The sequence below is a fragment of the Sturnus vulgaris genome, chromosome 31 (assembly GCF_052056855.1).
Source record: "Sturnus vulgaris isolate bStuVul1 chromosome 31, bStuVul1.hap1, whole genome shotgun sequence".
Classification (NCBI taxonomy): Eukaryota; Metazoa; Chordata; class Aves; order Passeriformes; family Sturnidae; genus Sturnus; species Sturnus vulgaris.
This window is the reverse complement of record NC_142273.1, coordinates 2,375,938-2,403,290: the sequence shown is the minus strand read 5'-3', so window position 1 is coordinate 2,403,290 and position 27,353 is coordinate 2,375,938. Positions and strand designations below refer to the sequence as shown.

Here is a 27,353-nt window from a genome sequence, read left to right as displayed (position 1 = left end):
GGGGGTTACTGACGTTTTGGGATGGGCTAAGGGTTAAGTAAAAAGTGTTATCATGGAATGGTTGGGGTTGGGAGGGACCTTAAAGCCCATCCAGTGCCACCCCTGCCATGGCAGGGACACCTCCACCATCCCAGGCTGCTCCAAACCCATCCAGCCTGGCCTGGGACACTGCCAGGGATCCAGGGCTGCTCTGGGCACCTGTGCCAGCCCTGCCCACCCTCCCAGGGAGGAATTTCTTCCCAAAATCCAAACTAAAGCTCCTCTTTGAATTTGAAGCCATTCCTCCTTGTCCTGTCACTCCAGGCCTCTCTAAATAAAATCTCTTTTTCCATTTTCCTTGTTGGCTCCTTCAGGTGCTGGATGACCACAGTCAGGTCACCCTGAATCCTTCTCTCCTCCAGACCTGCCTTAATTTAATACTTAATTGTGCCAGGATTCTGATGTGTTTCTTTACTCCACTGAGATTTATTCTGTGTGTGCTTTTCCTGTGAATTAAATGCACATTTTCAGCAGAAATGCATATTTATAGAAGCAAATCCTCAGTGTTCAGTCGTGTTGGTTGTTGCCCACGGTCACAGACGGCAAAGGCAGCAAAATTAAAGTGATTTAATTTTTATTTGCACGCTCAATGTGCGTTAACAAATTCAACATACAAGGTAGCATTACAGAATGTAGGTTAGCTTATAGCATTATGCAGTTTCACACAGGTTGAGTTAGGTTTTTTGCCTTTTTTCTTTTTTTTTTTATTTTTCCACACAAAGTTGTAACTGTCCAAGTTCATTTTACAATAGAAGACACAAGGTAAAGAATAACCACACCTGGGAGATTTTACAGTGAGTCCGCTGTCACTTACTGTCTATTTTATGTTTTAAAAAATATATATCTGCACATTTTCAGTTTCCTATTATTCCAGAAGAGTGTTGGAGCTACTCCTACCTGCCCGATAGCCTAAGTCTATTTACCCTGAGCATGTTTCCTTGACAAGAAATTCAATTTCCTTTGCAACTAAAGGAATCTTAAGATCATCTAGGCTTAGTCATGCTTTTCACACCGAAGGGAGAGGGGAATTTTGTTGTTGCTGCTGTTAGTCCTGGTCAGATCTTTGGAGTGGTGTTGGAAAGCATGTTGTGAGGGAAAGTCGTGACAGTTGCTTGAATTGCAGCAGCACAATTGCTTAGTGCAAAAAAAAAAAAAGAAAAAAAAAAAACGAGGATTGAAAGAGATCTACAGCAATTTCCAACGGGGAACTCGTTCTCTGTGAGCCACAGAGCTCGAGCTAGAAAGCATTTAAGACACTGATAAAATCTACTACAACCTCAGGCAGAAATCCTGGCCATGGGGATGGGTGAAGGGGAACAAAGTCAATGCTTGTGTCTGCTGAGAAATGGAGCTGCAGCCTGGGAGGGAGGGCCAGTGAGTGAGAAAAATCAGCTTTCCAAAAATAATGCCTTAGGAAGAGATGCCAGAGTTGGTGGCAGCTCACCAAGTGCTGTCTGTTCATACAGAGCTGCTGCTCCCCTGGTGCCTCGTGGGGAGCCAGGAGAGCCTTGCTCAGTTATTCCCATTTCAGGGGGCAAAGAAAGTGGAAAGGATCATTTTTCCAACAGGGATCTAAAATTCAGTAATCAAGTGCTGTTAAGTAGTTAAATGATCTTAATGTTTAAAAAATGATAATCTGTTATTTGCATTGCTGCTTGCATCCCACAGGGCTCAGAGCAGCCTGGCTGCCTGGGAGCAACCAAAGCTTTCCTGAAAACCTGGGGCTGTCAAGGAGCCTCTTTGCAAACCCAATTCTGCTTCTGCATTTCCCCTGGAGAGCCCAGGAACAATTTTATTTATCATTATTTCTGCTCAATTCACCAACACTGGTTACCATGAATTATTTGCTGCCAGTTATCACCCTTAGCTGTGGCCAGAAAACCCAAATCCATGCCAGGATGCTCTGCTTGCATCCAAAGGCAGCTCCAGGGCTGTGTGAGCAGCACCACATCTCAGGCAGCTGCTGCCAACCTTTATGAACTTCTCTTCCAAATTCCTGACTCTGCAGGGTTAAAACAGCCTGAGGTGCTCAAGGTCCCTCTGGTCAGGGCCATCCTTCCCCTTGCAGGTGGTTCCCAGACTCAGAAGTCAGGCAGGATTTCAGGATTCCTCCAAGCTGCCTTGAAACTCCAGGTCTGGCACATTTTTAGTGCCAGGCTTTGCCCTGTGTTTATTCTTCTTTGGGGAGCTGGCTCTTAGGTGACTGCAGGATCGTGTCTAATGCAGATTGGCTCCAGCATGGATGAAGGGAAGCTTTGTCAGATTTTCATGGATAAGCTCTGCCTCCAGGACCTTTCCCTATCTCAGATTTGTTTTGCCATTAAACAGAAATTATCAGCCAGGTAGAATTTGACATTTAATGTTTAAGAGTTTCCTTACCAATCAATGACACATCAGTGTTTGGGTTTGCTTGGGCTCTTCATGCACAGACAAGATGAAATAAAATGAAACTGAGCAGGATTTCCCCAATTCCTACAGTCTGGGAGATGAGATCCTGCCTGTGTGACCCCCATGTGGCAAAAGCAACGGGATCAGTTGGTTGGGGTTTGGATTTTAGAGTCATTTTGGATGTTGTGACCTCACAGCTCCCCAGGTACATCACAACAACAAGGATTTCAGTGCCTGACACAGAATTGTTTCTACTCTGGAGGCCAGTGCCATTTTCCCTGTATTTTCCTTTTGTGCCAGTGCAGAATTCTAACCCAGCTCTACATGGAAACGCAGGGGGGACTCCCAAACCAGCACAGAACAGAACTGCAAGAACCAATGGGCAGGCAAAACTAACAAGAAACTAGAGGTTAAACAGCAGAATTCAGAAACTTTGGGAGAAGCCTAATGAAGACAGGCCAATCTTGGTGAATACCAGCAAAGACAGCTCGGCACAAACACAACTTCCATAGTGACAGATAATTGTATTAAAACCTGCAACTTGATATTGGCAGTTATACTAATTTCAGTTTGTAGTAGGCATGCAATAGCGTGATTACACTGTTATATATATTCGTGGTACCTTTTTTTTCCTTTTCTTTAAATTATTTATTCCCCATCGTTTTTTGTTTGTTTTTTTTTTTTTTTTAACGCTCCTTAGAATTATTTTTTTTTTCGGTTTTTTTTTTTTTTTTTCATTTAGTGCCCTGCAAAAACCACATCACTAAGAGATCACCAATCAGCTGCTGCTTCTCAACGAAAAGTAGTTTAGTCCTACAGCTAAAACAAAGCTGGGGTGTGTCCTCGGTGCTCAGTACTCGCTCAGGCTGTGCCATTTGGCCACGGCTTTCCTGGGGCTGTCGCAGACCTGGCGCCAGTGCTCGGCGCCGGCGGCGCTGCCGCTGTGAGCGCCCAGGATCAGCCGCCCCACGACCTCGTTCTTGGTGGTGCGGTCGAAATCGATGACCAGGAACTCGATGCTGATGTCGGGCAGCAGATCCGCGGGGATGTCGTAGATGAAGGACTCGTTGAAGATGGGGTTCAAAGTGCACTTCTTGACGTGGGTTTTCTTCTTGGCGATGCGTTTGCGCCCGTAGTAAACGTTCACCTTGACGTAGGGGTCTGCTGGGGGGAGAGGGAGCAGCCAATGACACAGCCCAGGGCGGCCTCGGGGTCACTGGTAAGCACTGGTTTGGACTGGGAGGGACTCAAAAATCTCATTCCATGGGCAGGGAAACCTTCCACTGCCCCAGCCTGGCCTTGGACACTGCCAGGGAGGCAGGGGCAGCCACAGTTGCAATACAGGATGTGCCCCAAAGTCTGGATTCTGTCACCAGCTGTTAAAGCAGCTGGGGCAGTGATCCTGATCTCTGGGGGAGATCTCTCCTGTTCATGGGCCAGCTGTTAAAGCAGCTGGGGCAGGGTTCTTTATCTTTTCCAAACCCATCCTCCCTCCAGGAGATCTCTCCTGTTCATGGGCCATGGAGTCCCAGGGCATGGCTGATAAAATTCCATCATCCCACTGGGTCCCACTAATTAACTGATCAAATTCCACCATCCCATTGGGTCCCACTAATTAACTGATCAAATTCCATCATCCCACTGGGTCCCACTAATTAACTGATCAAATTCCATCATCCCACTGGGTCCCACTGCATGGCTGATAAAATTACATCATCCCATTGAATCTCACTAATTAACTGATCAAATTCCACCATCCCATTGGGAGATGCCCCACCCAGGGGGAGGAGCAGAGCATTTCCTACCCAGATCAAAGCTGGGATTTGGAACAGCAGAGCAGCCTTTTCCCACTGGATCCCAGAGGAAAACCAGAGCCTTGCACATCATCCCTGCAGCTTTGGAGGAAAACTGCACCTTGTGCAGGAGCCCTGCTCCAGCAGAACCACATCTGTCACTGCAGGATTGCAGCCACCATGGAATGGGACTGCACCAAGCCCTGACTGATGGGGGATCAGCTTGGGTTCTGACTCTGGCAGTGTTTTGGGTTTGTTCTCTGCAATGCTGGATTTCTGCTTTAATTTTCCCAGTAAAGAACTGTTATTCCCATTCCCATATCTTTGCCTGAAAGACCCTTAATGTCAAAACCATAATAGTTTGGAGGGAGGGGGTTTACATTGTCCATTTTAAAAAGAGGCTCCTGCCTTTCTCAGCAGACACCTGTCCCTCAAACCAAGACAGGCACCCTCAGCCACCTCACAGGGAACAATTCCATCCCCATATCCCATCTAGCCCTGCCCTCTGGCAGTTTGAAGCCTTTCTCCCTTGTCCAGGCCCTCATAAACAATCCCTGTCCCTGTTGGCTCCTTCCAGCACTGGGGTCACCCCAAATCCCTCTGTGCCCCACACTGAGCACCCCCCCTTTGTTCAGGACAGCCCAACACAGGCTCGAGGCACTTTCAATAATTTGCAGATGGGAAATGCTGCCAGCAGAAGGTACTGGGAAAGAATAAAGTTTAAAACAAAGCCTCCCTTCTCCCCCCAGCCTCCCCCAGGCCTTGGGCAGCTGCTCTTTATGCAGACACTGGTGGAGGATTACAATCAAGATACCAGGCACTGAGGGATTTTTTTTTTTTTTTTCATTCCACACAAGTTTTGAAGCTGGAAGGCCCTTGCCCAGCTGGCACTGCCTCTTTTTCACCTTTTTTTTTTTTTTTTTAAACCCAGTTGAAATGGGCTTATGCATAATACAAAGATCATATAAATAAACAGTGTTAGTCACAAGATTCTGCAGATTTCATCACTGAAAATTTTATCCTGTGGCTGGAGACTACACATGCACAGCTTTTTCTTTTTTTTTTTTTTTTCTTAAAGAAAGAGTAAAATGTAGAGCCTCCAATAATTAAGCCTAGTCTGCATTTGTCTGCATTCCCTCTGAGGTGCCCAGGAGAAAGCTCCAAAACCAGGACTATGTTTGTTCTCAGTCAGGCTGTGACTGAATCTCAAGTTGATTCCAACCATTTCCCCATAATCCTGAGGGGACTTTGCTGAGGGGATTCAGGAGAGTGAAAATCTGTGAAATAGGAAAGCCAGAACAGCTGCTCCTCTTTTCAAACACAGCCATGGAAGCAGTGCTGCTCAGGACCACAGAGCTCAGAATCATGGAATGACTGAGCTGGGAAAAGCCCTCCCAGAGCACCCAGTGCCCCATCCCCACCCTGTCCCCAGCCCAGAGCACCCAGTGCCACCCCCAGGGATGGGGATCCCACCCTCCCTGGGCAATTCCAATCCCTGACCACCCTTTCCATGGGGAAATTCCTGCTGCTCTCCACCCTGAGCTCCCCTGGCCCAGCCCGAGGCCGTTCCCTCTCCTCCTGTCCCTGTTCCCAGATCCCAAATCCCCCCAGCTGTCCCCTCCTGTCAGGGCCACAAGAGCCCCCCTGATCCCCTTTTCTCCAGGCTGAGCCCCTTCCCAGCTCCCCCAGGAATTCTCCAGCCCCTTCCCAGCTCCCTCAGGAATTCTCCAGCCCTTTCCCCAGCTCTGGACATGCTCCAAGCCCTTCAATGTCTTTCTTGAAATGAGGAGCCCAAAACTGACCCCAGGATTTGGGGCACTGCCCTGGTCCTGTGCCCACGCTGGGGCTGGTCCTGGTGCCATTGTGCCACCTGTGCACATCTGGGCACACCTGGGCTCGTGTCCAGCCCCTCCCAGCCAGTTTTTCCAGTTTTCCTCACTCCATTGGCCTCAGCCAATGGATGCCATGGAACATCCAGAGCTGCTGCCTTCACAAACCCCTGGCTGCACGAAGCAGCAGAAAGGATTTGGGCTGCTCTGCACAACCCCCCACAGGTGAGTGATGGAGCACTCGGAGCAATCCATCACCCTTCAGGAAAATGGGAGGAAAAATGTGTGAACAACAAAGATCTCCAGGCAAAACAAGATAAAAGCCCTGCAAGTGAACTTTGGGGATTTATCTTTGTCCCACCCACTCAGAGCTGGAGAAAATAGCTTCTACCTGAGAGGCCAGTGATGTCCATCTTTGGCAAATGCCTGGCTTTCAGCACCACCACAGTCATCCTCTGTGCCACGGGCTGGTAGGACAGGGACACCTGCAGCTCCCCTCTGCTGATGCATTTCTGCCAGGGTGGAACACACAGAACTCGTTAGGACAAGGTGGTCTTAGACACAGGAGCAATTTCTGGAGGTGCCCAGAATTTCCTTTCCTTGTGCTAAATGCCTAAAGAGTGGGAAAATGAGCCACAGGTCGTTTTTGGTGGCCCAGCTGCAGAAGGGAAAGCACCCCGTGCTCACCCCACATCTGAGAACATCTCCAGAGCCTGGAACTCTGCAATTCTGGGAGGGGAAACCTGGTGGGACCTTGTGAGAGGCTGCCTTTGGAGATCTGTTACTAAAGGGCTCTGAGGGGTTTAGGAGCTCAAATTCCACTGATTTTTGGTGGAGCTTCAGTAGCTGAGCCCCTCAGGCTCTTCAGGAGTGTCCTGACAATCTCACCATGAGTTCACCTGCAAAGCTCCAGCATGAAGATTAAAAGGAGATAAAAAGATTGAAAGAAGATAAAACCAGAGCAGGTTTTATCTTGGATCTCAGTTAAACCTGCTGTGCATCCTTTCAAAGAGTAACATGGCATTAACATAAGATTAAGATAATTAGTTTTGGTTTCCAGATGGTGTGTGTTAACTTCCACTGGGCTGGCACTAATTGAGATGGAGTTTATTTGCTGTCAAGGTGAACAAAGGTAAACTCTGTGCTGTCACTCACAGAGCTGCCAAAACTTGGGGCTCTCTCCCAGATTCTCCCAAACCTCCCCCTGCCCCATCAGGGACTGGGATCTGGCAGAGCAAAGGCTCCTGAGGCCCCAAGGAAGGGATTTTTTCTCCTTTCAGAACAGCCAATGCCCCACTCTGTGCTCTGAGGGGAAGTTCTGCCCATGCTCCTCTGCTCAGCTTAGCAGGAAAAAAGCAGAGTGTGAACTTCAGCCTGGAAAATGTTCCTTTTCTTTGCGTGGTTCCTTTTCATTTGAGTGGTTTCTGTGTGTTGAACAGGAGTTTTTCAAACGCAGGGAATCACAGAATGATAATTATCCTGGGTTGGAAGGGACCATGGAAATCCAGCTGCTGGGAATTTACTGCTCATGCAAAATTTCAGCAGGAGAACAAATACACGAGCAAATTCCTGGAAGGGAAATGTTTGCAACTTTGGTTCCTTGGATACAGAAGAATATAAGAGCCAAGGAGAGATTTTTTTTTGAGTGGGTGAGGATGTTTTGAAGACTTTTGGGGTTTTCTGGTCTTAAGGTGTCCCTGCCCATGGCATGGGGTTGGAATGAGATGATCTTTAAGCTCCTTTCCAACCCAAATCATTCTGGGATTCTGCTTCAAAGTCATTTTAAGTCTGCTATTGTCAGTTAGAAATTATTGGGGATGTTCACTAGGATGGGATGTAGGCCTGGCTTGGGTCACTGGGTCATTGCTGGGTGTTAAATGCAATTCTCTGTCCCAGATTTTGAAAGCTCCTGACACACTTTATCCAGTGATGGCTGCTTTGGCACCGTGGAATGATGCAGATTTTTCAAGCATGCACATCTGGCACCAAGGTAAATCCATTTTTGATTATTTACAAATATTAAATAATTTGCATCCTTGATTAAAATTATTTATATTTAAATATTTAATTTTAATATATATTTTAATATTTGAAAATTATTTTATTTTAATCTATCATCTATTTTTAATCTATTACTTCTAACAGATCCAATCAATGCACTGAAAAAAAAAAAATATTAAAGACCCTGAACCAGCTACTTGTTTTATCATAATGTAAAGCATTCCTAGAACTGAAGAACAGCAAAGTAATTGCCAGAACTCTTATTTTGTTGAGGTCATGACATAGAATAATACTGAGAAAAAACAAAACAAAAAGCCCAAAACCAAACAAAAAAACCACATACACACACACACACAAAAAAAACCTACCAAAAAACCAAAACATCTGATAAATCAGGAACATTTCAAGTTAAATGATGCCATTCTAGGACATGAGGAAGGATTTGATAGAGCCCAGCAATGATTTCCAAGCTGTTGCAGCAATAAGGGAGCCCAAATGCCTTTTGCTTTTGAGATGGGCAGCAGAAACCAACTGAGCAAAAAGATTAAAATCTGAACTTCCTCCTCCTCTGCCTCCTCCTCCTCCTCTTGAGCACACAAACATCTGCATTCTTCTGTTTACAGCACCAGGCACTAAGAGTGGGATTCATTGCACTGGGATTCATTTCACCCAAATTTTAGATGTCTGCATTTTGTTCCCAATCCAACCCATCTGGGGTGGGATTCCTGATTTCTGCTCCAGGACAAGGGGAATCCACTCAGGCTCTGCTGATACATTTTACAGCCACAATTCAGCTGTCAATAATTCCAAGTAGAGGGGTCTAAAGTGGTCAGATCAGAGAAATCTCCCTCTCTCCCTGAGGTTTGCAGATGAATGTCCTGTTATCACATTATTTGGAGATGGGAATTTGCCTTTTTTCTTGCCACCATCCATCATAACATTCATCATTCCTGTGCCTCAGGAGTGACAAAACCTTATCCAATTGCCATCACCACACAGCAGAGAAGTGCCCAGCTAAAAGCACACCAAAAATACACATCTGGGGAAAACCAGGCAGCATGGCTGAGGATCTGCATTATTCCTGCTGGTTAAACCATGGAAGATCCTGGATCAAAAGCTCAAACACAGGGTTTGAGTCACCCTGGATGGAAGGCAGGACTCCCAGCTGCTCTGTGGGCCACAGAGGGTTCATGAATAAGGGTTATTGCTGAAAAGTAAAGTATTCTATCAAGGCCACTGGCCTGGAGACCAAGAAGAGAAGGAGGAGAAGAAGATAAGTGGAAAGAAAACCTGAGCTGGGAAAAGTATTTTTAGAAAAGTTTTGTGGAAATAAGAGGCGTAGATGGTTTTACACCAATGAACTTTATGTTGACTTATTGTGACCAATATGAAAGTGTAAACATGTAGAGGGTATAAAAGACAGAATACTGACTTATTGTGACCAATATGAAAGTGTAAACATGTAGAGGGTATAAAAGACAGAATACTGACTTATTGTGACCAATATGAAAGTGTAAATGGTGCAGAGGGTGTAAAAGACAGAATACTGACTTATTGTGACCAATATGAAAGTGTAAATGGTGCAGAGGGTGTAAAAGACAGAATACTGACTTATTGTGACCAATATGGAAATGTGAACTATGTAGAGGGTATAAAAGACAACGTGTTGACTTATTGTGACTAATATGAAAATGCAAATGGTGTAGAGGGTATAAAAGACAACATGATGACTTACTGTGACCAATATGAAAGTGTAAATGGTGCAGAGGGTGTAAAAGACAGAATACTGATTTATTGTGACCAGTGTGAAAGTGTAAATAGTGCAGAGGGTGTAAAAGACAGAATACTGATTTATTGTGACCAATGTGAAAGTGTAAATGGTGCAGAGGGTGTAAAAGACAAAATACTGATTTATTGTGACCAATGTGAAAGTGTAAATGGTGCAGAGGGTGTAAAAGACAGAATACTGATTTATTGTGACCAATGTGAAAGTGTAAATGGTGCAGAGGGTGTAAAAGACAGCGTGCTGCTGTAACAAACAGGTCTTAGCCTTCTGAAGCGTGGAGTGCCTCGACAGTGCCAGCTTACCTGGATGTTCCTTTTGAGGATCTCCCTGGTGAGCTGCACCTTGCCAGTGCTGGGATCCACCCCTGCGAGGGGCACCATCACCTCGCCGATGACATCATCCCGGGAGAAGCGGTCGAAGCTGAGCACCAGGAAGTGCAGCACCAGGTCCTGCAGCTGGCTGTAGGGGATGCCATAGAAGGTGAAGGTCTCGTCAAACACCGGCTCCAGGGTCTTGCGGAGCACTCGGGTCTTGACACGGTGCCTCTTGTCGGGCAGAATTGTCATCTTGATGTAGGGGTCAGAGCTCTGGGTGTGCTCATCCATCACGGGCAGCCCGTGGGCCTCCTGGATGGTGACCACCAGTGCCTTTTTGGGGAAGTTGTAGTCCACTGAGAAAGTCAGGTCTCCCAGCATGACATCATCACCCGGGGAGGAGGGGGAGGAGGTTTTACTCCCTCCTGGAGTGAGGCTTTGATCTGGGCTGAGTTCATCTCCATAATCTACTTTGATGGGGAGCTGGTCGACGTGGGGGGGTCCATCCAGAGCCTTGTCAGGGCCCACCAGCCCAGATTCAGCTGCATCCACCAGGAGGTTGCCCCTGCCCCCCTCCCTGGCCGTGCCGTTCTTGTCTCTCCGGATCCGGTTGATTTTCTTCTTGTTGCTCAAGGTCTCCGGGTAGATGCTGATGCCTTTCAGCATGTGAATGAATTTGTACGGGGGGGTTTTGTGCTTCTTTTCTGCCTGCTGGTGACAGCATGTCCACACAAAGACTGTGACTGAGACAGAAACCACCAGGACAGTGGCTCCAATGAGTCCTGCCACCACGGGAGACACATCTGTGGGAAGACAAGGCAGTGAGGGCCCAGCACACCTGGCTGCAGATCTACACAGTCCTGCCGAGCTCCTCGTGCTGGGATCTGCCCAGCACAGCTTCCCCAGACATCTCTCCTATTTCTAAATCTATTTCTCACACTCCTAAGGCGTGCCTGACCCGTGTTCCATGAGCTCAGGATCTCAAACTGTTGATTGCCTTATCTTGCCAAGCCCAGCTCCTGCATCACCAGCATCTCCATAGGAACGCGGGCTCTTGATGTGCAGGAAGCATTTTCTTTGATTTTTTTAATGCCCTGTTCAGGAACGTTACACAATTCTATTTTCACAACAAGGAAGGAGTAACAAACGTGGCCATAATGCTGGATCTGAAATATTCTTCATTAATAAATTTTTTAAAATAAAATTTGCCCTGAAATGGTTGTTTTCCCCTGGTCCTTGTGGCTGAGGCCAAGGGTAAACGTGAAATCTCCCATGGAAATCCAGTGTCCAAACCAACAGACAGAAAATCCTGGGCTTAGATTTAGGGATTATCTGATATTTTCTAGATTTTATGCCAACTGTGTTAATCAGTAATGGCAAAGCAGAATTAAAAAAATATATATACCCTGTTCATTTTTATCTGTTTATTTGCTAATGGATGATGCTGGAGAAGTTGCACCAAGGCACAGAATGAAACCAGAGGTGCTGAGCTCCCCAGGACACTGCACTGACATCCTCCAGCAACTCTGAGAAAGGCTGGGGGGATGGAGGATGGAGAGAGATGCAAAAAGAGCTGGGGTTTGTTCAGTCTTCAAAGGGGAGAAAAGGAGAGGATTTTTTGCTGTCTTCAGTTCCTTGGTGGGAGGTTTTAGGAAGGTAGAGCCAGGCTCTTCATGTAACTTGATTTTTTTTATTCCTGGTTTTAAAGCCATTTTCTTTTATTTTTTGGAAGCCAGCAAACAAACAAACAAACAAACAAAAAGCCCTCTAACCCTATGTCTCTTTCCTTCACAAATTGTACAAAACCACTCCTTTACCAAAAACCCTTGTCGTGACAACCCTGGCAGTACCCAAATGAGACAGTTGGTTAAAAAAAAGGTAAACCTGTCTCACTTTCCTCTTCATTCTGTACCACAAACAGGAGGAAATAATCTTCAACCTCATCCTTGGAGCTACAGAGAGCACCCTGAGTTTGGGTTTTCTCTCTTCTTCCCACATCACCATTTTCTGAGGATAACAAGCTGTAAACTGAGCACCTGACAGGCTCAGGGAAGATTATTTTGCCTGCTCTCAAAACTGGAAAAACCACTTTTAGTTAGCCAGAAGCCTTTCTGACCTGGAATCTGTGGCTGTGGTGATTGATCCCATAGAGAAACCTGTCCCAGGTCTCACTGCAGAGCCTGGGATTGAATTAACTAAAGCAAGAAGAATTCATAATATTGACAAAACACCCTCAAAAAACTCGACTTGTTTGTCATTTAATGTTCCCTCTCTGGTATGAGGCAAATGGTCTTGAAGAGCTCATTTGGAGACAACTCAGCTTAAAAGGCTTTGGTGGATGTGTAAGAAAAATGCTGAAACTTCGTTCTCATTCTTATTCTTGTTTCTTGGTGTGTGTTTTGTTTCTATTGTGTCCTGACGGGATCAGCTCTTGTACCTTCACTTCCTGCACCTCTGATGGCACAATTTCAGAAGCAGCACCCAACAGTGACACCAGAAAGCACCAAATAAATCTTTTATTTCACTGAATTATCGTAACTCTAAAAATGATTTCAACTCTAAATATTATTTCAGGTCTTACATTTGGCTCCCATGATGTTTTTTGGCAAAGAGCTCCTCAGCCTCATGATGTGGCTGGAGGTTTGCTGGGTCCCACCTCATCTCACCTGTTTGTGCCTCACAATCCCCCTTGTCCTGCCTGAAGGCTCCTGTTTATGTCATTTCCATCCATCCATTACTCCTGTCTCCATAATTCCCTACAGCTCAGAGCTACACTGATCTAAAGCTGCCTAAACCAAATTTTAGTGAAGCTTTTGCAGCTTTCAGAGCACTCCCCGTGCCCAGTGTCCACCTGAAATGGCAGCACAGCCTGACACCTCCCTCCAACACAGCAGGACTTTGCTTTTTTTATCCAAACTTTGTGGAAGAGGTCTTTGTTCTGATGTGATGCTACAATTAGACCGAAACTAAACCAAAAATCACTGAAAACCTCCTTTAAAACTCGATGTTTGCTAAGGATGCCCCAATGGTGGCCAGTGGTTAAATGGTGACAGCACGTGGCTCTGGGATCCCAGGAAACACAAGGTAAGAGGGAAGTGGGTTTGTTTTCCATGAGAGAAATGGTGCAGGATGGAGGAATATCCCTGAGAGCTTCGGGGTTCAGAGGAAAAGGGGCTGGAGGGTGGGAGGGGAAGGTCAGGGGGAGCTGCAGGACAGGCGGGGGCAGCGCTTTGGATGCTCAGAGCTGGAGAAAACCCCGGAGCTGCAGCCCCCGCCCTCCTCACCCTGGGGCTGCATCCAAAAAATCCCAAACCCGAGCACGGAAAACATCCCAAACCAGAGCACCCAAAACCATCCCAAACCTGAGCACCCAAAATTATCCCAAACCCGAGCACCCGAAAACATCCCAGACCTGAGCACCCAAAACCATCCCAAACCCGAGCACCCAAAAATATCCCAAACCCGAGCACCCAAAACCATCCCAAACCCGAGCACCCAAAACCATCCCAAACCCGAGCACCCAAAACCATCCCAAACCTGAGCACCCAAAACCATCCCAAACCCGAGCACCCAAAAATATCCCAAACCCGAGCACCCAAAACCATTCAAACCCAAGCACCCAAAATCATCCCAAATCCGAGCACTCAAAGCCTCCCAGACCCACGCACCCTAAACCATCCCGAGCACCCAAAACCATCCCAAACCCGAGCGATGCTCGGCCCGACGCCGCCGGGCGCGGGGCCGAGCGGGGTTTGGAGCTTCCCCATGGCCCCCGCGGCTCTCCCGGCACCGGAGCCGGTTCCCCCTCCCCGCCCCGGCCCGGTCATCCCCCGGTGCCCCGGGCAGGCCCCGCCTTGTGGCGCCGGTGCCGGTGCCGCAGCCGCCCCGGGGAGAGCGAACAAAGGCCGGGGCGCGGCGCGGCCCGGCACAGACATCACGTCATCGGCCCGGTCTGCACCTGCCACCGGCCCCCGCTCCGACACCGAGCGCCGGCACCGGCCCCGCTGCCGCGGCCGAGCGCTGGCACCGCCCCAGCAGCGGGCGGCGAGCGGCGGCGGCCGCGGGGGGAGCGGCATCGCCCGGCCCGCGGGGGCGGAGGGGCCGCGGGATGCTGCGGGAGCGGGGCCCGGGGGATGCTGAGGGGCCCGGGGGATGCTGAGGGGCCGCGGCTGTCGGGTGCGGAGGCCCCGGGCCGGCGGGAACGGGCCGAAGGCGCCGCGCACGGCCCGGCCCCGGGGGCTCCTCTCGGGGTGCTCCGCCGGGGCGGACGAGCCGCAGCCGGGGCCGCCGCGGCCCGGCCGCACTCACCGAAGCCGGGGTGGACACTGGTGATCTCGGCCATGGCCCCGCCGAGGCCGGGGCCGCGGGGGTGCGGGGCCCGGTGCGGAGGATGCTCTCGCGGCCGGGATGCAGGAGCTGCCGACTGGTCCCGCTGCGGCGCTCGCCCCGCCCGGCCCCGCCCCGCCCGCGGCGGCCCCGCCCGGCGGTGACTCGGCAACTGTCGGGGCTCCGGGCACGGAGCCGCGGGGCGTGTGCCCGCTGTGCCTCAGCCCCGCTCCCACCGGGAGGCGACGGCACCGGGAGCGCGGGCGGGCGGCAGCGCCGGGCGGACCCGCTCAGCCCCACGGGGACACCCCCGGAGGCACAGGCGGGCGGGCAGCGGGCGCGGCGCCGCCGCCGGGGTTTGTGTGTGCGCGTCTCTGTGTGTGTGAGGGCTCGGAGCGCGCCCCGCCGGTGGCACCCAGCCAAGATGGCGGTGGCCGCGCTCGGTGCCCCCCCCCCCCCCCCCCGGCCCCGCCTCACCGGGGCCCCGCCGGGAGCGGCCCCGATTGCGCATGCGCAGAGCGAGCCCCGGGCACTTCCGCTTCCTGCGCGGGGAGCGGGACCGGGCGGCCCGAGCGGGGCCCGGAGCGGCCCCGGAGCGGCCCCGCGGCCGCCATGGCGCTGGCGCTGAAGATGCTGCCCTGCAAAAAGCGCAGAGCGGCGGCGGCGGCGGGGCCGCCCAGCCCCAGGGAGCGCGGGGAGGACGCGGAGCTGCCCGGAGGCTCCGCCGTGACCGGCGCTGGCGATGGCGGCGGCTCCGCCAGGCCCGCGGGGAAAGGGCCGGGGGAGGCATCGCCGAAGGGAGCGAGGAAACCCCCCGGGAGAGCGGCCCCGAGCGCAGGGCAGGAGCTCCCCGCGGGCCCCGGCAGCCCGGCGGCGGAAGGTACCGAGAGGGGCGGCGGCTTTGGGCCCGGCGATTTTATGGTGTTTGTTTTGGTTTGTTTTTTTTTTTTTTATTTTTCCTGGGAAGCGTTATAGATTAGAATGAAAATGAGCTCAAACTTGGAGGTGCCCAAGCCAGGTTGGACAGGGCTTGGAGCAGCCTGGGACAGTGGAAGGTGTCCCTGCCATGGCGGGGGTGGCACCGGATGGGATTTAAGGTCCCGTCCAACCCAAACCATTCTGTGCTTGTGTGGGAAAGGCACAGTCCGGCCTTGTTTTTACCCCGTGAGGTCAGGGATGATCTGCTGAGGCTGGAGAGGAGCCCCAGCTCCCTCAGACCTGGCTGTCCCTGAGTGCAGCGAGGGGCAGAGCAGGGCCCAGGCTCTGCTCCAGGCCCAGCAATGGCCCCAGAGCCACGGGCAGGGACTGAGCCCAGCAATTGTCCCTGCACAGGAGGCACAACTCGTGCCCTGGGCAGAGCCCAGAGAGGCTGTGGAGCCTCGTCCCTGGGGATATCCCACACCCAGCTGGCCACAACCCTGGGCCCTGTGCCCTGGGACTGCCCTGAGCAGGGAGGTGGCCCCAGATGTGACCCCTCAGACTCGATGGATTCTGTGATTCTCAGACTTGTTGTCTCTGGTTCTCGTGCTGCCGTGATGAGCTCCCTGATTTGACTGAAAACTGAGTATGTGTCAAAGAAGGAGGTGGAATGGGACAATTCCCAGTGGTTTTCTAGGCTTTGGTACCTGTGGGCCTCTTTTTCTCCTAAATATGTGCAATGTTTGCTGGAATGCAGTAGCAAAATGTTTTAAAGATTGGATATTATTCTATACTTTCTACAGAGATTTACACCCTTGTTTTGGGAGCCTGTGAGTGCTTAAAGATTGAAGTTTAGTCAAGATTTAGGTTTTGTGTTGCAACTTCACAGCAGCATTTCTCCTATGACTGGGATCTCCCAGAACAGGAGAAGAAGGGTTTGAAGGGTTTGTAGCCACCCCTGCAGCCATGTGGGCTCATTGGCCGTGAAAATCCATCCCAAGGGTGCAGCCAGCAGTGCTGTTCCAGCTGGGAATGACCCCCTGGCTGTGCCTGTCCCTTCTGTGAGAGCTGAATTTGTACAACAGGGACTACAACCGTGTTTTGAACGAATCACCAGGTTCTGGCAGTTGGCTTTTGTGGCGGGGTGGGTTTGAGCATGGCTGATAGTGAGGCTGGAATGGGATCTCTGTGCCTGCCTCTGTTTCCAGCAGGATGGGGCTGCTGCTGCCCTGTGCAGCTGCATCACGAGTTACACTTGTGCAGTTGGTTTGGTGTGTTTGAATGCGAAATTCAATGGAAAATTAATGGAAAATTAATTAGTTAGGGTTAGGTGTAGCCCACACTTGGGTGTGTTATCTTTGCCCTGTGTGTCCCTGGGATGTTTCTGCTTACAGCTGGGTGTTGTGTTTGCAGGGAAAATCCCTAAGCTGTACACAGAGGTGGAAGTGAATTCTCAGAGGGATCCTTGTCCCAGTGAAACCCCTGGTGCAGTGCCAGAATCTCCAGGGAGAAGCTCCCTGCAGGTGGCTGCCAGAAATCCCAGCACCGTGAAGCCACTGAAGAACAGCAGAGCTGGTGAGTGGTCCCAGCAGAGTGAGGAGGAAAATTTGGGTTTGGGGCTCTTTATTCCACTGGATAAATATGACTGATCCAGCAAACTGTGAAATTGTCAAGATGATGAGGGCTGTGTAGGTGCAGGGTTGTTTTTTTTTTTTTAAGATTTTCATCTTGTGCACCATAATTCAGTGTCTCAGTGAAGTGCAGGTGTTCCAGTGGAACTTGCTGGAGTTGATCTCTGCAATTTCTGGCTACCAAAAATCACTGCTCTGCTTCAGAGAAAATGATGATTCTTTCCTTTCTCTGAGTCAGCAAAGCAGGAAAATGCTTTTTAAGTCCTGGAAACTGCAACCTGTTCTTGCTGTGGTGGTACCTGGAGTTTTGCAACGTTGTTAAAGGTGTAAAAAGGCTGCTGAGGCCATTCCATAAAAATCATTCTGGAGGAGGTGGCAACTGCATGAGGAACTCCTGTCCTGCACAACTTAAATCCATCATTCAGAAGACTTTGTGGCTCTCATGGCTGTTTCTGTTTGGGTGGTCTCACATCAGCAGGTGGAAGTTTTGCTGTTTCAGCAGCTGCAGGATTGCAGTTTGTGTTTATTTTCAAACTCCTCCTCCCACAGCGGGCAAAGCAGCCGAGGTTTTAGATTCCATTTGTGCTGATTTTCAGAGGAGCAGGACGGGGAGGATGTGGAGAGGAGGAAGAGGAGGAGGAAGGCGAGCAAAAGGAAAAGAGAAGGGAAGAGCCCAGAAGAGGAGAGCTCCTTGTCCTGTGACATCAAACTGGACGAGTCCCTGGATCGCACCCTGGAGGACGGAGCCAAGCAGCACAACCTGACCGTGGTGAACGTCAGGAACATCCTGCACGTGAGTGTGGGGCCCTGGGGAAGTGCTGCTGCCTCTTGGATTCCCGATTCTTGGCCAGCACCCACCCCCTGATGTCTGCTAAGAAACCTGTGAATAAATCTGTGAGGATGGGATCATGTGGTGCCACTCACCTGGAGCCTGCTTTGTTCCCAATCCCCCTGAGTTTACAGTGGCACCTGTTCTGCTTTTCCTGAGCAGCAGCAGCAGGGATAATTAATTAAATTATTACTAATTAAATGATCCTTCTGGGCCCACGTGGGCAGGTGTGAACTCTGTTTCCTCTTTTGAATGAGCTGTTTCATCATAAAATTCTGATGGAATTCTGGTGGTGCTGACAGAAATGCATCACTTTTAGTTCGGTTCCATCACACAGCTCTCAGTTAGAGAGGAGCTGCCAGAAGAATATTTGTGCTGTCACAGCTTTGGAGTGAATCTTTAACCCTGCACCTCTGTTGAGTCTTTCCAGTTCATCTCTGGAGAGCAATAGTATTTATTTTCCCACAGGATCAAAAATCCTACCTTTTGTTTTCCCTGCAGCCAGAATTGTTCAAATCCAAGTAATCTCAGATATTTTCCCTTTTTGCCATCCCTGTGCCAAACAACCTGGGGACTGCCATGTTTTTTTCAGGCAGATTCACCAGTGGATTCTGTGCAAGTGCCCCAGATTTATGTTTTTCTCTATCATGTGCTGCTCTGGGAGGGCTGGAGGTTCCTCTCAGTCACCTGCCTTCCCTGGAGCATTCAGAAAATGCAGGCTGGGATTTTGTGTCTCTCCTGCCTTCCTCTGTTTCTCCTAAATACGTGCAGTGTTTGCTGGAATGCAGTAGCAAAATGTTTTAAAGACTGGATATTATTCCATCCTTTCTGCAGAGATTTACACCCTTGTTTTGGGAGCCTGTGAGTGCTTAAAGATTGAAGTTTAATCAAGATTTAGGTTTTGTGTTGCAGCTTCACAGCAGCATTTCTCCTGTGATTGGGATCAGCACATTTTACTGATGACATGACATGACTGATTACTGATATCAGGGCAACTGATATCAGTTTGTTTTGACTATTTTCTTTCTCTCTGCTGGGAATTGATTTTGGGGAGCATTCACAGAGAGTGCAAATGTTTTAATCACTGCTGTGCTGCTTTAAATTTTACTGTCTGATCTCTGAACAATCATTTTTGCTACAGTGTAATTACAAATACTGAGTATTTCCCCATCCTATTTCCAGGTAGTTTATTCTAACACTTGTTATATTTCTGTTTAATAAACATCCTGCTTTTTTGTGGGTTTCTTTAGGAAGTGATCACAAATGAGCACGTGGTGGCCATGATGAAAGCAGCCATCAGTGAGACAGAAGATATTCCTTTGTTTGTAAGTAAAAAGCTTGCTCAGTTTGTTTTTATCAGTTGTTCCAAATGCACAAAGCCTTCCCCACTCTGCCTTCCTGGGCCATAATGGGATGTGGGGAGAAGAGGCAGAACAAATAAATAATTTACCTGTTACAATAATTAGGTTTCATTGTCAGATTTGTTACCTGGATGAAGTGAGTAGTGTCTGAGTGTAAATTATGAAACAGAAATATAAGGAGATATTTTTGAGGTCACTGTGGTGATGTTTAAAAGGTAATTCATTTAAAGGTAATTTTTTAAAAGAGAAAAGCTTCATAGTAAAGAGTTGCTGGGGAAAAGTTTGTCATTAAGGAAAGGACTGAATTTGTTGCTGTTCCTTGTTTTTAAACTCTCAGGAACCCAAAATGACTCGTTCCAAGCTGAAGGAAGTTGTGGAGAAAGGAGGGGTAAGTAAATATCTGCTTTTCCTGTTGTCCAAGGGGCTGCTCCAACCTCTGCTCTTTGTGACAGTGACAGCACCCCAGGGAATGGCTGGAGCTGTGCCAGGAGAGGTTTGTGTTGGATATCAGGGAAAGGTTTTTCCCCCAGAGGGAATGGGCACAGCCCTGAGGCTGCCAGAGCTCCAGGAGCCTTTGGACAGCACTGCCAGCACAGGGTGGGGTTATTGGGGTGTCTGTGCAGGGCCAGGGCTTGGATTCATGATCCTGGTGGGTCCCTTCCAACTCAGCCTGTCCTGTTGTTCTGTGAGTGGCTTTGGTTGTGTGACCCTCTAAGAGAAGTGTGGTTTGAGTCTTGAAATGAAAAGAATCCTTTAAAAAGAATAAAAAAGGATTTATTTGAGCTGAGCAGCACACAGCCAGGTCAGGTCAGGTTGGGAAGGGCAGTGAATTCCCAGTGTCCATTGTCCTGAAGTTGCTTCCTGGAGATGCCATGGCAGTTTTGAAGGCTTTGTTTGAGCTCTGTTCTTGTTGGCCACTGAGGAGATCAAGGTCACAAGCTCAGGTGCTCCTTAGATTGATGGGGTTGCCCCTGCCTGTGTGACACAGCCCAGGTGTTTTTGCTGTCCCTAGGTGATTCCAACATGGAATATTTCTCCAATTAAGAAGGCAAATGAGATGAAGGTAAGTGAGTTATTGCTGGGAAAGGGGAGACCATGCTGGAGGCTTCCTGCAGAGGCAGAGATTTTGTGGAGGGCTGGAGCAGACTCGAGTGCTGAAACCATCTCTGAGCTGGTGTCTGCTCATGCACTTCCCATCATGTAAATACTAAATCATTTGTGCCTGTTCTTGCACCTTCTCCACACATTGCTTTCCTTTGCCAATCCTTTAGTAATTTATTTCTTTGGTTTCTTCAGGCTTTCCTTTCTGAGCTTCAGGGTGTTTCCTCAGTTTGAAATATTTGCTCTGACTTTGCACCCTTAGAGTGCAGCTCTTCCTCCTCCTGTTAACAGTGGCCACCCTCTTTCTCTTCTGTGCAGCCACCTCAGTTTGTGGACATTCCTTTGGAGGAAGATGATTCCTCTGATGAAGAATACCAGCCTGATGATGAAGATGAGGATGAGACTGCAGAGGAGGTAAATGCAGCTTGTGCCCAGGTCTGTGTGTTCAGCACAGAGCTCTGTGTCTGAGGCAGGAGAACACTCTTTATTTGGACACTTCCAATAATCATTCCTCAATGCTCTACTATTCATTTGGCTGAAAGAGAGTGTTTGAAAATGTTCTTTGGAGCAGTTACTGATTGTGGCCTGATGGTTTGAGAGTGTTGTGCACGTGTTGCCCTGCAGAGCTTGCTGGAGAGCGATGTGGAGAGCACGGCTTCTTCTCCTCGTGGGGCCAAGAGATCCAGGACAAGGCGCTCCTCTGACGAGGAGGGAGGGACACTGTGTGAGGTAAAACTGGAGCAATCACTCACTGTTCCTCATTTATGAATCCAAACCCCCAAAAAACCATCAATTCCTGAAGCTGTGGGGACATTGCAGTGGTCCCACTGCCACGTTTCCCCTCAGGAAAGGCTGAGTCTAAAATAAAGCTCTGGGAATGGAAACAGTTGTCAGTTCCTTAGGTAGTGATTATTTTTCTGATCATTTCTGAGGAGAATGGTTTCCTGTGCTTGGCTTAGGAGTAGGCAGTTGTGGAGGGAGCAGAAAATAAAGAAGAAAGTCTCCCTGCATCCTCAGAACAAGCTCCTTGGGAAACCATAGCTTAGAGATAAGAAATGGCTTGTGAAAAGTTCGAATACAAAAAGGAATTTAGCTTCCCCCCCTTGGCAGACCCTCTTATCTATCTTCAATATTAATGGCTTATTCTCTTTTAGTATCCATAGGCCAGCTTTGAATGTAAAATCCCTCAGGGATTGGTCAGAAAGTAGAATTCCCTTGGTAATTGGTGCAAACTGTAAAACCCTCAAAAGTTATAAAAACCCCTGTAAAACAATAGCTGTGGGTATATGTAGATAGGATGCCTTCATAGAATAAACCATGGATTTGTGCCTCTCTGCATGTGCTGGTCTGAGAGCTCCCCACGAGCCAGAATTCCATCTGGACAAGGCTCAGGAATGTGCTCAGTCACTGAGGGCTGCAGAAGCAGCCTCAGGGATCCCAAAAGGACCCCAAAAAACCCCCCCAGTGACAGAAAGTGAGTTTGGTAAAAGCATGAAGGTGTTGGTGTGACTGTGCACAGTCAGGGGGAGTGGTGGGTGCAGTGTGGTACAGGCCAAGGATCAGCAAAGAAGAATCAGAAAGCCTCTGGGAACTGACACTGGGACCAAAGCCTGCAGTGTTATACTGATATTTCCACATTCTGCTCACCATGAGTTTGTTTCTGGAAGGATTCTGCCACAATAATTGGTGTTCAGGTTTTTCAGCTCTGGTAATGTTGAGACTTAATTCTCAAATCTTCCAAATGTCTCCTTTCCAGCAAATCTTCATGTTTCTTTGCACTATCTGAAAACCAAAGTGATTTATGTAATAGGAAAAATTCATGTCTTTCTGTGAAGCATTTCTCCCATTTCTGGTCAAGCAGAAAAAGAGATTTACTCTGTCCTTGGAAAATTTCTGTTCTGAATAAAACCTTTTAACACAAAGACCTTTTTAATTAGATGGAGAAGGTCACTACACCTCCTGTCAGACACATCAGTGCTGAAGTAGTTCCCATGGGACCCCCACCACCTCCCAAACCCAAGCAAACCAAGGACAGCACCTTCATGGAGAAGCTGCATGCAGTGGATGAAGAGCTGGCCTCGAGCCCTGTCTGCATGGACTCCTACCAGGTACCCTGTTGGTTCAAATCTGTTAGAGAGGAGGAGACTTTGTGGTTTTTTTTCTGGCACTTTCTGGTGTTCTCTGCTCCTCCTGTTATTTCATTCTGCTCTCCTCCTGTAACTTCAGATGCTGAGTGGAGCTCTGAGCAGCCTGGGTTAGTGGAAGCTGTCCCTGCCCGTGGCAGGGGGTTCTAACATGATTTCTAAGGAAGGTCCCCTTCCATCCAAACCATTCCATGGCTCTTTGATTCTGTGACATTGAGTCTCCATGGTGTCCAGGGCATTCAGAGCTGTTAAAAATATTGTTGGTGACACAGGCTTTTAGTTTCCTGTAGTGACTCTGTGTATGCTCATAAGTCTCACTGCTGTTGTTTCAGCTGTTAAATGTAACTCTAATATTTACATAACTAATGAAAATAGTTCTCCTTTTGAAAATTATCCTGTTGGCTTAGTTACGTTTTGCAGGCACAATTTTTACTCTTAACAGCTGAGGAATTTGGTTCCCAAGAGACTCAGTGTCCCATTTTAATACTGGGAGAAGTTTTGCTGCTCTGTTTTCCTGGGCAAGGCTGAGGTGGAGAGACAGTGCTGGGCTGCTGTTCCAGATTAATGTCAGAGTAAAAAATAAGTGAAAGAATCAAATATTGCTAGTGGAAACTGCTTCCTGGGTGGCAGATAAGAGTTGATAAATGAGCAATATTTATATATATGTTACCTGGAAAGGCTGAGCTGGAGCAGAGACAGAGCAAAAGGAATAAAATCGGGATTTACTGAAAGGATTCACTTCGGGCAGTGTGAGAGCCCGGCTGGGGCTACACCCAAATCAAATCCCAGATGGATCCTGGTCACGAGTTTGACACTTTTATAAGTTTTGGTTCATCTTGGGGTCAATTGTCCAAGCACAGCCCCAGGCTATGAAGTCTCAGCCCCCTGGCTCGCCCCCTTTCCCTCTCCTTTGTTTCTGATTTTTGGGTACTGGGTGTCCTTGATTCTCCAGCTGGGCAGGAATTGTTTTGTCACTCCCCTGTGAGGAGAACTCATCAACACCTAATATGAAACTTCAGTTCCACACTGAGCAGCAGAGATTCTGAAAAATGTAAAAGCTAAAACCCAGGACTCAGTGGCACCACTGCCAGAGGGAACTCGGCCATCCCTGGAGGCACCAAAATGTTCTGCTCCCCTCAGGCCTTGATGCCTTGAACAGAGGCTGGACAAGGTGAAGAGAATAAAGGGGGGATTTATTAAAAGCCTTCAGTGTGTTATAAATACAGATTGTGGTATTGGCTTTTGCAAATATTAGAATAGATACTGTGTGTGTGGTGTTGAAATGGTTTTTAAGATACAGTTTTGTCACTCCCCTCTGAAGAGAACTCACTAACACCTAATGTCACGTTCCAGAGTTACACACTAAGCAACAGAGATTCTGAAAAACAGAAAAGGTAAAACCCAGGGCATCATTTATAGAAATTATATAAAGAATGTTCTAAAGAACAGCAGCTATGCGGGGAGAGCAGTGAAAGCTACGGAAGCGAACGATTCTCTCTGCAGCAGGATCATTTTTGGGCTTGGGCTTGCTTGGCTGGGCTACAAATGCCAGGGAGGTTTTGTGTGTGCCTGCAGCCCCTGGAGGACAGCCTGATTGCCTTCAGGACCCGCTCCAAGAGGCCTCTGAAGGACGTTCCCCTGGGGCAGCTGGAGGCCGAGCTGCGCGCGCCCGACATCACCCCCGACATGTACGACCCCAACACGGCCGACGACGAGGAGTGGAAGAGGTGGCTCGGGGGGCTCATGAACGATGATGTGGAGAATGAAGGTACCTGGCACACGGGGGAGGTGGGAGGTTCTGTGGTTGTGGTGGTTTGGAAGCAAAGCCGTGTGAGAGTCCCAAGTCAGAAATGCAATTTAATAGGAGAAGAGAGAAAAATAAATTGCGTGCAGTAATAGAAAAGAAAATCACTGACAGAGTCAGAACACAACCTGACACCCCTGTAGTTAGGGTGGTGATAGCAGTCCAGATGAAGTGATCTTGTTGAAGAAAGATCTGGAAGCTCTTGTCCTCTGGAATCCAGTGGGTAAGGGCTGCCTTGGTGTTCCAAATCTCAGATTTTATCTGGGTAGGAAATGCTTGGCTCCTCCCCCTGATGGAATTTTATCAGCCATGCCCTGGGACTCCATGGCCCATGAACAGGAGAGATCTCCTGGAGGAAGGATGGGTTTGGAAAAGATAAAGAACCCTGCCCCAGCTGCTTTAACAGCTGGTGACAGAATTCAGATTTTGGGCACAGTTTTACATTGTGACCTGGGACAGTGGTTTAAGCAGGCCAGGTGCTGGTGTTGCAGCTGAGAAGTTGATGCAGGCTGGGGTTTGAGTAGCCCTGGGAGGACTCAGGAGGCTGCACATGAGCTCAGGACCTTCCCTGATCCCCCAGCATGGAAAAGGGGGAATTCTGCCCCTTTGCCCCACTCAGGTGAGATCTCACCTGCAGAGCTGCTCCAGCCCTGGGGCCCAGCACAGGAAGGACCTGGAGCTGCTGGAGAGAGTCCAGAGGAGGCTCCAGGATGATCAGAGATGGATCAGCTCTGCTGGGAGGAAAGGCTGACAGAGCTGGGCATGTTGAGCCTGGAGAAGGCTTTGGAGTGACCTGTGCCCTTCCAGGACCTGAGGGAGCTACGAAGAACATGGGGAAAGACAATTCCCAAGGGATGGAGTGACATGATGAGGCAGAAGGGCTTCACACTGACTGGGAGGAGGTTTAGATGAGCTATTTGGAATAAATTGTTCCTAATTTGGGTGGTGAGGCCCTGGCACAGGGTGCCCAGAGCAGCTGTGGCTGCCCCTGGATCCCTGGAAATGCCCAAGGCCAGGCTGGACAGGGCTGGGAGCAGCCTGGGATGGTGGAAGATGTCCCTGGCCATGGCAGAGAGGATAACCTGGTGGTTTTTACAGAATCACAGCATTGGAAGGGAAGAGACCTTCAAGATCATCAAGTGCAACCCATGCCCTAACACCTCAGCTAAACCATGGCACCAAGTGCCACATCCAATCTTCCTTTAAACTCCACCACCCTCCCAGGCAGACAATTCCAGCTCTTTATCACTCTTTCAGTAAAAAACTTTTTCCTAAAATCCTAAAACCCTGTATTTCCCTTGGTGCAGCTGAAGGCTGTGTCCTCTGGTTCTGTCAGCCTGGAGCAGGAGACCAACCCCACCTGAGCACAGCCACCTTTCAGGGAGCTGGAGAGAGTGAGGTGGTCACCCCTGAGCCTCCTTTTCTCCAGCTGAACAACCCCAGCTCCCTCAGTGGTTCCTCACAGGATTTGTGTTCCAAGGTTCCTTCCCACCCAAACCATTCCATGATTGTTTGTTGAAAGCCTGAAGCTTTTTATTTATATATTATATTATTGTCTGCAACCATTACTTTTTTAAATCCCTTGCAATCAGCTTTCCTCATCTTCCCCATTGCCTTTTGTGAGAGTTTTTCAACTTCAGGTGTTTCACTTGTAAATATTTACTCAGCAACACACAGGAACTGGCAACCACAAAGGGAAGTGGTGGATTTAACCCCTGGTGCTCACCACTGATCACCTGAGTGCCAGTGTGTTGTACTCCTTGTTTGGTGCACAGGTTGTTTTGGGTAGAAACAGTTCTTCTCTTTTTGAGAAGAAACAGGAACAAGCTCTAGGGCCCAGCTTCCTTTTTTTTTTCCTGTATTTACTGGTTGCTTACTGTGGTGCAAATTGAATATAAACAGAAACTGAAATTACACTGCTTGACTCTTTGTAAATTTAGCTGAAACTCAGATTCCAGAGAATGTAGCCAGCTTTTCAGAATGGGAATGGTTGTAGGTCAAGGTTTCAGCAGCTCAGCTGGAAAGGAGGATGGGTCTGACATTCCTTCCATAGCAGAAGCATTTCCAGCAGTAATTCCAGCCTTCTTTGTGACAGCTCAGGCAGTGAACAAAGAGCTCCTGCTCTGGGTAATGACAGTTCCAAACCTGTTTGTTTGTTTGTTTGTAGATGAAGCTGATGATGATGATGACCCTGAGTACAACTTCCTGGAAGATCTGGATGAACCAGACACAGAAGATTTCAGGAATGACCGTGCTGTGAGAATCACGAGTAAGTTCCCCAGGAATTCCCCCTCCTTTCTTGCTGGCAGGAGTAATTCCCTGGGAAAAAGTGTTTTGTTGCAAGGATTTTTGCAGTGTAGGATATGAAATAAAGATCTGCATGCTGCTTTGAGCAGGTTTTGGTTCTCTGGGAGTGCATGGCAGGGTCTGGGCAGAGCTGCTGTGCTCAGGTGCAGCACTGCCTGAAGAGCAATATTTAGGTGACAATACGACCTGAAATTAGGTGATAATACACCCTGAAAGCTTCAGGCAGTTCAGACTTGAATGTTTGCCTTGTGATTGAATTGATTTAAATGTTGAAGTCCTCAGCCTTCAGCTTAGTTTTATAAATATATCACTTTCCATCTTTGCAGCAAGCCACACTTGCTTTAGGTCTTATTGCAGATTACCATAACTTTAAATTTCATAATGAAAATGAATTTTAATGTGATATTTTAGAATCCAAACAATCTCAGCTCAAGATTTTTTGGGCCCAGCATTAAAAAAGGAATTATCAGGGGCCTTTCTTTTTTGGTCCTCTATTTGCAAGAAGAAGAGGGTTTCTCTTTGTCAGAGAAATTCCTTAATTGGGTTGATATTATGACAGGATTGCTGAGCGTTTCTTGGAAAGGGAATCTTCATAATTCTTTTTAATTTTACTTGCAGAAAAGGAAGTGAATGAGCTGATGGAGGAGCTGTTTGAGACAGTAAGTGATGAACTGAGTGTAGCACTGAAGAGCAGAGCTGTCAGTGTGACAGGGGATCTGAAGGGCTGGCTCTGGGAGCACTCAGGGTTTGCCAAGGGCTCTGCCATAACTGGGACATTTTTA

General features: G+C 48.6%; 2 protein-coding genes and 1 long non-coding RNA gene across 6 annotated transcripts in view; 2 read left to right on the top strand and 1 right to left on the bottom strand.

Annotated features, from left to right (window-relative positions):
• Window positions 1-596: 596 nt before the first annotated feature.
• On the bottom strand, window positions 597-14,626 carry SYT11 (synaptotagmin 11). Of its 3 annotated transcripts, none has more exons than XM_088154737.1 (4): window positions 14,459-14,626; window positions 10,139-10,953; window positions 6,441-6,561; window positions 597-3,588 (listed from the first exon to the last, which is right to left on the bottom strand). In XM_088154737.1, exons 1-4 carry the CDS (start codon window positions 14,490-14,492, stop codon window positions 3,278-3,280), a joined length of 1,281 nt encoding a protein of 426 aa, XP_088010863.1. In that variant the 5' UTR covers window positions 14,493-14,626; the 3' UTR covers window positions 597-3,277. The 3 variants fall into 3 exon arrangements, with proteins under 3 accessions (XP_088010863.1, XP_088010862.1, XP_088010861.1); XM_088154736.1 differs by having other exon boundaries at window positions 597-3,591; window positions 14,459-14,614; XM_088154735.1 differs by having other exon boundaries at window positions 6,438-6,561; window positions 14,459-14,613.
• LOC148220746 (uncharacterized) lies at window positions 7,519-9,604 on the top strand. 2 transcript variants are annotated; one of them, XR_015798648.1, is made up of 2 exons: window positions 7,519-8,039; window positions 9,012-9,604. It is a non-coding gene; the product is annotated as an uncharacterized LOC148220746 (long non-coding RNA). The 2 variants fall into 2 exon arrangements; XR_015798647.1 differs by having other exon boundaries at window positions 8,195-9,604.
• A 447-nt stretch (window positions 14,627-15,073) lies between the features above and the next one.
• The window catches only part of LOC106861096 (GON-4-like protein), a 32,427-nt gene continuing 20,147 nt past the window's right edge, over window positions 15,074-27,353 (top strand). Inside the window, exons 1-12 of the mRNA XM_088154732.1 lie at window positions 15,074-15,356; window positions 16,808-16,969; window positions 17,622-17,818; window positions 19,105-19,179; window positions 19,553-19,603; window positions 20,228-20,278; window positions 20,635-20,730; window positions 20,941-21,045; window positions 22,254-22,424; window positions 24,036-24,228; window positions 26,432-26,533; window positions 27,190-27,230. Of these exons, the coding sequence (XP_088010858.1) occupies window positions 15,089-15,356; window positions 16,808-16,969; window positions 17,622-17,818; window positions 19,105-19,179; window positions 19,553-19,603; window positions 20,228-20,278; window positions 20,635-20,730; window positions 20,941-21,045; window positions 22,254-22,424; window positions 24,036-24,228; window positions 26,432-26,533; window positions 27,190-27,230 (1,512 nt within the window). The 5' untranslated portion in view covers window positions 15,074-15,088. The remainder of the gene's footprint in view (window positions 15,357-16,807; window positions 16,970-17,621; window positions 17,819-19,104; window positions 19,180-19,552; window positions 19,604-20,227; window positions 20,279-20,634; window positions 20,731-20,940; window positions 21,046-22,253; window positions 22,425-24,035; window positions 24,229-26,431; window positions 26,534-27,189; window positions 27,231-27,353) is intronic.

Coding starts and splice junctions, on each gene's coding strand:
- SYT11 (XM_088154736.1), bottom strand. CDS start 14,492: ATGGCCGAGATCACCAGTGTCCACCCCGGCTTCG. Junction 10,954..14,458: donor CAGTGTCCACCCCGGCTTCG/GTGAGTGCGGCC, acceptor GTCTTCCCACAG/ATGTGTCTCCCGTGGTGGCA. Junction 6,562..10,138: donor TCCTCAAAAGGAACATCCAG/GTAAGCTGGCAC, acceptor CCACCCTGGCAG/AAATGCATCAGCAGAGGGGA.